Source organism: Vanellus vanellus (assembly GCF_965231255.1).
Source record: "Vanellus vanellus genome assembly, chromosome: 8".
Taxonomy (NCBI): domain Eukaryota; kingdom Metazoa; phylum Chordata; class Aves; order Charadriiformes; family Charadriidae; genus Vanellus; species Vanellus vanellus.
Genome location: NC_138913.1, coordinates 13,906,565 through 13,914,580, shown reverse-complemented (window position 1 = coordinate 13,914,580; position 8,016 = coordinate 13,906,565). Strand labels below are relative to the sequence as shown.

General features: G+C 48.0%; 1 protein-coding gene across 1 annotated transcript; it reads left to right on the top strand.

The window, feature by feature from the left end:
* Nucleotides 1-422: 422 nt before the first annotated feature.
* TMEM207 (transmembrane protein 207) lies at nucleotides 423-4,539 on the top strand (the record flags this gene model as incomplete). The annotated part of the gene is made up of 5 exons (XM_082486927.1): nucleotides 423-497; nucleotides 2,318-2,355; nucleotides 2,774-2,818; nucleotides 3,266-3,408; nucleotides 4,391-4,539. The coding sequence occupies 5 exons, from the start codon at nucleotides 423-425 to the stop codon at nucleotides 4,537-4,539; spliced, it is 450 nt and encodes a 149-aa protein (XP_082343053.1).
* Nucleotides 4,540-8,016: the final 3,477 nt, after the last annotated feature.

The window sequence follows — 8,016 nt, the reverse complement described above, 5'->3', positions numbered from 1 at the left end:
TCTGCTTTTTCTGTAAGGCCAGAATTGCAGCTGAAGGCAACATGCAATGAAAGCGCGGCCTCACAATACGGTCTCCGGTGATTCTTTATTTGTAGCTGGTCCTGTTAAATACAGCCGTGGGTTAATATGGAACTAAGCTTCGGCAGCAGGAATTTGTGAACAGCTATGAAAATGCCGAAACAACTGCAAGGTGCTGACCTTAAACTAGTGTTCCTTTAACCTCTAGCAGCTGTTTGAGTGTGTCCATGCAAACCCAAATTCATTCCCTGGCTAGCGGTAGTTTCTGGAGCGTGGGAAGCCATTGGGTAACGTGTTGTTCTCTGGCTGAAGGCACAATGTGCAGAGAAGTTTTAAAAGCTCCAAATTACAGAGGGTAAGACACTGCTGCAAACAAAGCTCATTCCACGTTTCTCCTGTTAGTGATGCGGACACCTGGAGCTTTGTGTTTCGCTTCATGGATCACAGGAACTGGATTTCTGTGTTTAACCTTCCTCCAGGTAACCAAACCCTTCACTGGGATGAGGTTGATTTTAGCGATTTTATGGGGGGAAAATTTCAACTTTTATAGAATGTAGCCATCAGCCCTTTTTATTTTGGAGGGAAGAATTTTTTGAAGACCTGATGAATTTGGGGAGGATTTAATGTTCACATCAATTCCAATTAATGCAGAGAAAATGTGACTGCCTTAATTCTTTATTCTGTTTATGGATATTGAAATGGAAGCGCATGGGTCTTCAGCATCACAGGTGGGTGTTTGGCCGCATCACTAGATTACTGCCTCAGGGCAGATGCACTTTGCTGCAGTTTAACTACTCTAAGGTGGCTCTGCTGAGGAAGTTTGAAGGATGCGAAAAGAGAGTCCAGAGGTTGTCATTCAGCCATGAAGAATACTCAGGGCACGCGTAATCACAGCAATCAGCTGTCTGGTTTTGACCTGTTATTCTAATAATCAGTTGAAGTGCAAAAAAAAAAAAAAAAAATTAAAATATTCTGCACCAGGGTGCATGTGTGACATGGCAAATTAGCTCAGTGCTAAAAGGACATGTCTGGAAGAGTTGAAGTTTCTGTCATTTTCTCTATTCCTCATTTGGGTTTCAACTGCTCATGAAATTTCATAGATAATGTTTTATATGAAAGACATTATACCTAAGGACCTCTGGTGAAACTCAGGACCGAAAGACGGTGTGTGCACAGGATCAGACACATTACAGAGATTTGTGGGGTAATTTCTTGCTGTTTACAGTGAGACAAGCTTTGCACAACAAAATCCTTACAAAGAAATCCTGGTAATTAAAGATGTAGTATGAGATATCTCAATTATACATATTTGATTCAAACTTCTAATACAGAACAGAGCTTTCTAGTTTGGCTCAAAGTAAGTCGGAAATCTCTATGTGTTTTGGATATACGCAGAAGGAAATTCAAAGTAAAGTAATGATTTGCAAATTACATTCTAATAGTTTTTTACAAGAAATAAATCCAAATTCTTCCATCTTGCTCATTCTGCTTCCCAGTGTTACTGCAATTCCGTACCTGATCTGATGTTTTTTGTAGCAAATTTGGGCAAGTGTTTTAACACACCTAACACGAGTCAGCCAAAAATTTTATTGAATTTGAGTCAACCATACTGATGAACCACTCCAGTTACTTTTTGCCCAGATAATCTGAAACTGCAGGTAAGATCAACAAGGCTTGCAAAAATAAACTTGCTTGAGTGGAGAGTAGAAAATATACCTGAAAAACAAGTTTCAGGTTCACATATTTGCAATAGCTGAAACCTGATTCTGCGAATGATGCACCACTACTCCCCAGAAACAGGAAAATTTTGAGTAGAGCACGGGTCTGGTCAACACAGTTCCAGTTTACAGCTACATTCACAATTAGCTACTGGAAAATAAGCTACAGACCGAGAATTTAGTCTATGGGACATTTTCAGCAGACATTTCTGAATAGCAAAGCCCAGTTCTGTAAACAGGTCTCTGACACCTGCTTGTGTCTCCCTGCTCTTGTCTTTCCCTCTTCCACATCAAAAGAAATGCTTTCCCCTTGGCCTATCTTTCATCTGCAAACTATTGAATTTATGGAGCTCTCTGCGAGGTCATCCACTGGTTTTGGTACGGGCTAGCTCCGACCAGAGACGCGCAGAGGCGAGAGCTCAGCCCTGTGGTCTCTGGGGAGAAGGGCTGGTTTTCATCCCTGCAGGAGCCAGCACCTTTGTGGTTCTTCCTCTCCGACTTCCCGCTCCGAGATCAGTAATTATACCAGTTTAAAAAACCAATGCATACCTGCCCTCTCCGATTTACACGTGTGTTTTCAGTTCGCAGACTCAGCGTCGGACTGCCAGCTTGGCGAGAGGTGAGTGTGGCTCTCCGTTCTCTCACCCGCGGCTGCTCCCACCCCGGGCTCTTTCGGGGGTGCTGTGCTCCTGCCCGGCACACTGGCATGGCAGAGGAACGAGGGCTTCCAGGAAAGGGCCGTTTAGCTTTTATTCCAAAAGAGGAAAGGGAAGCTGGCAACCCTTTGGGTTTTGAGCAAAACCGCTGGTGGCGGGTGGCAGCGTTGAAAGGCAAACCGGTTGCACGCTGCTTCGTACGTCATCTGCGTCTGCTCCCATCTACACAGAGGAACGCGTAATAGGGTTCCCCTGATGGAGGAAAACTTCTCTAGTCCTCTACTTACTGATGATGCTTTTCTTTGCGTTGTAGACTTGCATTGGAGCCGGTACGGTCCCCTCACACTGGACTGAAAGTTCCTTTTATTTTTCCCTTGTTAGGTGCATCGGGCAGAGCGATGAAAACTTTAGCAGCTGGTATGTGTGGTAAGTTTCAGATCTGTTTTAGAGAGAAAAACTGGCAAATAATATTCTTTGATGGATCTATAGAGAGAAAGGCATTAAGAGAGAGTGATAGCTAGAGAGCGTTGCTCCTGGGCTGTCCCTGTGTTCTGTCTTTACTGACTAATGGGAATCATTTATCCATATCCTCCTCACTGTACACCGACTACTGAGCTGGGCAAAACCGATGAATGATTTTGGGGGAGAAATGTTTGAATTCCCAGCCAGCACTCGGCGCTGAGCACTCAGCACTGAGACATTGGTTTCCGGGCACTTTGATCATGTCCAGTACGCTGATGGGGAAACCGCAACATTTAACGGCTATTTGCAAAAGATGTTAATGAATATGTTAATTTGAAGGCATGCAGCCATCTGTCGGTGCTGCCTGCAGATGGTGATGGTACTGTTCCTCCCCTGCTGCCTCTGCCCCAGGTTCCTGATGTTGTTTTTCCTGGCCTTGCTCCTGTCCTGTGGGACCTGCTGCTGCCTGCAGTGCTGGCTGAAACGGCGGAGCTGCCTCCCCCCCCGGCGCACCCTGGCCGTCTTCGCGCTCAGCAGCTCGGATACCTTTTGCGGTTAGTCCTCTCCGTACCTGCTGCAAGGTCCCGCTGGCCCCGGCAGGCTCCCTGTGGCCCATCCATAGCCCAGAAGAGGCAGCCGGGCTTGAGCGGGGGCCGGGCTGCAGCTGGGTGCTGTGTTTCTGGTGAACAGCGGGGTGCCCAGCTCGGGCATCTTCTGGGGGGGTGTTCGGACCATGGACTGGGGGACTTAAGCAAGCCACATCCACTTTTTCCCAGCCATAACTGCAGCTGAACTCAGGGCTGTCCCTGTGTGTCCGTGTCTCCCAAAGGTGCCTAGCCAGGGCTTGGCCATGCTAACGCTGGAGGTGTGGGGGACCTTCTCCTCAGTGCCGAGGCACTCAGCAGCCCGACATACGCGGCCACAGGCACTGCCTGGCGTCAGGCAGCCCTTTCCAAAACGTGACCTGCATTTCTCACTCGGGCAAGGCCACCCCGGTCTGCTTGAGCCGCCCCAGCAGGCAGCTGGGCTGGCTGGTACGCCCCTGGCACCTGTCAAAAAGCTGTCTTGGCGGGGGCTATTCATCACAGTAGCCACCCTCAGCGGTCCCCCAGGAGCACCCAGGCTTTGGAGGACTGGGCTACAGTGCCTATGTGTAGCACCCAGCACTGACCTGGAGTGTTGCCAGCAGCACCGGCGGGCAGGGCCAGACAACAGTCCCTCCAAGAAGAGTAAAGCTAATTCTGTCATTAGACTAAGCCTTTCCCAGAGGAGGTATTGCCTGCTTTCTGGGTGGTCATGAACACAGTGTCTCCGCAGGGATGACCCACCCCAAACCCACCCAAATTCCTCTGTTCTCACTTCTCAATACCTGGAGTTCGTGACGAGAGGCTTTGTGATGCCATGCTTCAAAAATTACATCCATGCCTTTCTTGTTTCCAAGTGGTTTGGCAGCTCCTCCCAGGCTCACCCCTCTCACCCCCACACTTGCTCTTCGCGCCCGTCTCCGGTATGGTTATGGCTTTGCTTTTTCCCCAGCGAGTGAAGCGCCCCAGTGCCCGTTCTCCGGACCTCCGAGCCCCTGCGTGACTGCGGAGATGTCCTCTTCTCCTGCCCCACGGTTCAGCCTCGGGGGAGCTGAGTTGCCTCCATCCTATGAGGATATTATGAAGGAAAACAAGCTCTAGACGCTACGTGTTGGCTTTCTGTGATTCCACTTGGTTCACTGCAGATCTTCCATTGTGCTACAGTAGTGTGAGATCAAATCAGCCACAGTTTGGCCGAGAGACTGAAAAGCAGCCCATATTTCATCTGAACCTAAAAGGGGAGACAAAATGCAACAGAACACATGCCAAAAGCATGTGTTGAATCTGTCACAGAAGCTCAGCTTGACATTTTGGTAGAGCTCTGGATTTCGAGAAGCTCCCTCAAAGGTCTGTCTGTATTCGGGGTTTCTTGGCTCATCTTCCAGATTTATCTCTCTAAGGCTGCTCAAGCTGGTGCAACCCCGTGTGTTTTAGGCCCGAATGTTGATAAATGACTCGATAGTTACTTCTCAAACTTGGGCTGCCTCCTTCACTCGGCACGGTGCCAACAAACACCCTCTGGCAAAGTCATGTTGTTCTAATACATTGTAATGCAATCATGCCACTCTGCGATGAAGGATCGTTTGCCACATCTAAAATATTTAGCACAGCACATCAGATTTGTCTAGTGCAAAAGGCAGCAAATTTATGGCCAGGGAAAGGAAAGCAAGAGATGGGGATTATGGGGGGAGTAGCAGCAGCAGGGGCTGGTTACAGAGCACAAAAAAAAGTGAGTTTGCTCATTTGATCTGTTCTTAATTTCATGGTGACTGTCCCCAGCTACTCTTGCCCTAGCATTGCAGGACTACAGGCTTTGAATGGCCCAGGACCCGCACCAAAGCTCCCCACAGACAAGACTTAGGGGGTTAGGTATTTGGTGCTTAGCTACAGAAATTTATTAGGCTAAAGAATGTAATTTTCTTCGAGGTGGCCACCGCAGACAGGATGGAAAGAGACTTCAAGAAGCCATCCAGACCGCCTTATACCCAAACAGGATCAGGTCTACCTAAGCCGTTCCTAGGAGATATTAGCCTGCTTAGTTCTCAAATTACTGAGGAAAGATGTTGAATTTCCCCCTTAGCTGGATTCCAGATGAAAGCAAAGATTTCCTTTGTTTGTCACGGGCAGGTCACTGAAGGCTGGATTCAGCCTGCCTGACCTCTCCACCTCTGATCTCTCGGTGGCAGGGGCCGGGGGCTGCAATCAGACCCCTCTTGGTGCAGAAGGTAAACGCCACACATACTACCATGCACCATGTGCCTGTGGAGCCACAAGCTCACGGTCAAAGCGGGCGGCTGGGCTCATCTTAGGTACCCCAAAAGATTAATGGAAGCCCACAGCCCGCCTTGTGGAGCAGCTCCCCACCTGTAGAGTGAGGTTAATACCAGTTCCCTTGCTCAGGAAGAAAACTGGAAAGACAAATCCCCTAAAGGTTGTGAAGTGCTCACATATTCTCATAATGAGGCTATATAAGTACCTTCGCTAGATAAAGAATTATAGCGTATTTTGAGAGACAAATTCTCTGCCAGCACCACCGCAAATTATCTCCATAAAATCTTATTTTAGAAGCAGCTTTAATGTTTGACTCTTGTGTGAAAGGAAATAAATGTTACTGTAGCAAAATGAATGTTTGTGCCAGCAGGCTAAAATATCACAGGGTTTATTAATAAGGAAAATTAGCAAGTACAGACTCAGCCAGTGGAGAAGTCGAGCAATTCCTGAGTGTCTTTTCGCTGGATGAACTTAGTAAGAATTGCGGGTAATCAGCACCTCTCAGGATGAGACCTTTTATATACATAACTGCTTCCACTACTCAACCCCTTCAATTTATGCCCTGAAGCATGAGATTTGATTATGTTGGTCACTTCAGCTTGCGTAGCCTGCTAGCGGGCACTAAATCAGCCATTGCTTCCTTCCCACCTACATACCGCATGTGCTTCAGTGACCCCTTCGTGGACGTGAACTCCACAGGTTGTCTGCATTATATGCTGCATTATATGCTGCATAAAACACTCCCGCTTATTGATTGCTCGGCTCGAAATAAATTGCTGCCTTTAATTTCATTGAATGTCACCTTCTAATCCGACGGCTGGAGAGGCTAACAAGCAAGGACTGCTCTGATTTCAATGCCTCCATCACTCTGCAGCCCTAATTCACAAGGTCCAGTGAGCGGCACTCATTACCGAGACGGCAAATCCTTCCCCAGCCACCCAACAGAGGGCAAGCGAGGCTTTCAGCAACGCACCCAGGAGGCGGCTGCTCTTGCAGAAACATTCGTGGGAAACAGGTTTGTGTTTCCACGCTGCTAGTGTGAGTTCAAGTGCATTCAGCTTCATGTTTGGGGTGCTTTAACTATTTACTAAAGGGATAAAATTATTCCATCCAAATTGCTTCAGGTGGCTTACGGTAAAGCAAGCTACCGGCTGTCACAAAACTAGGCTCCAGCTGGACTCACTGGCATGGGAGAACCTGTGTGCTGTGGTACTTGTGCAACATGACAGCAGCCCTGGGCACTTCAAAAAACTGCAGAAAACCCATCTGCAAAAAGAGTTTGTGTAGGGTTGCTTGGCGGTGGACATAAACTGACGTGTCTGCTGGCTTACAGTGGGGAAGGAGAGTACCCTGAGAGGGGGCTCAGTCGGCACCACCCCGGTCCTTGGCTTCCTGATCATTAAAATGAAGAAAGAGATGGGTTTCTTCCTTCTGCAAATGTACTTGGGATGGTCCCACCGACCTACTGTTGCCCACAAAAGCTGCTTCTCCCAGCCTGCCCCCTTACTCCCAGGTGCTCCAGGAGAATGGACAAGGTTTCTCCAGACCTGTGTTCCCATTCTTACAAAAGCAAACATTTTGCTTAGTGTCTTCTGCTTTTATAAGCACTCAGCCCTTAATGAGGGCAGTTAATGCAGTTTGGCTGACGTTTCCAGAGATATAAGGAAAGATGAGCGATTTCTTTATAATTCACCACCTCAGGAATAGGACGTGCTCTTCCACTTTGGAAAAACGCTTGTTCTGCTGTGACCTGGCTGCCACTCATCCTCTGATTTATACTTCCTGCTGACTTTGAGAAGAAATGGCAAACTGCTCTAGAAAAACCCAGAAAACACTGGAAGGCAGATGTATTTGTGGGGGATCTTGTCAGTAAGCCTTGAGAGGGGGAAGACGGGAGCAGTGCAGAGGAGCTAATTGCTTGGTGACCATCTGGAAGCGAAAGACAAAGGGAACATGGTGAGGCGCACGGCTGGACTTTCACCTCCGCATGTCAAGAACTGAATAATAAAGTCGTAAACTGGCTCTCAGGCAAAATAGAGCAAAACCAAAGGCAGCTGAGTCATAACAGGGGATCGGTCAGGGCTGCCAGGAGGGTTGCACACAGAAGATGTGAAAATAATAAAAGTGCTCATTAATCTGTTTTTTACTGCCATCTGAAGACCCTGGATTATGGGCTAAAGGCTTTTGTGTAGGGAGGAAGAGGATGGGGCCGGGACAGATGCTCGCATTCTTCGGGTCTGGCTCTTTCCTTTCTTGCTCAAAGGCATCTTACAGCAGGGACCCGAGAGCTATCGGGAAAAAAATGTC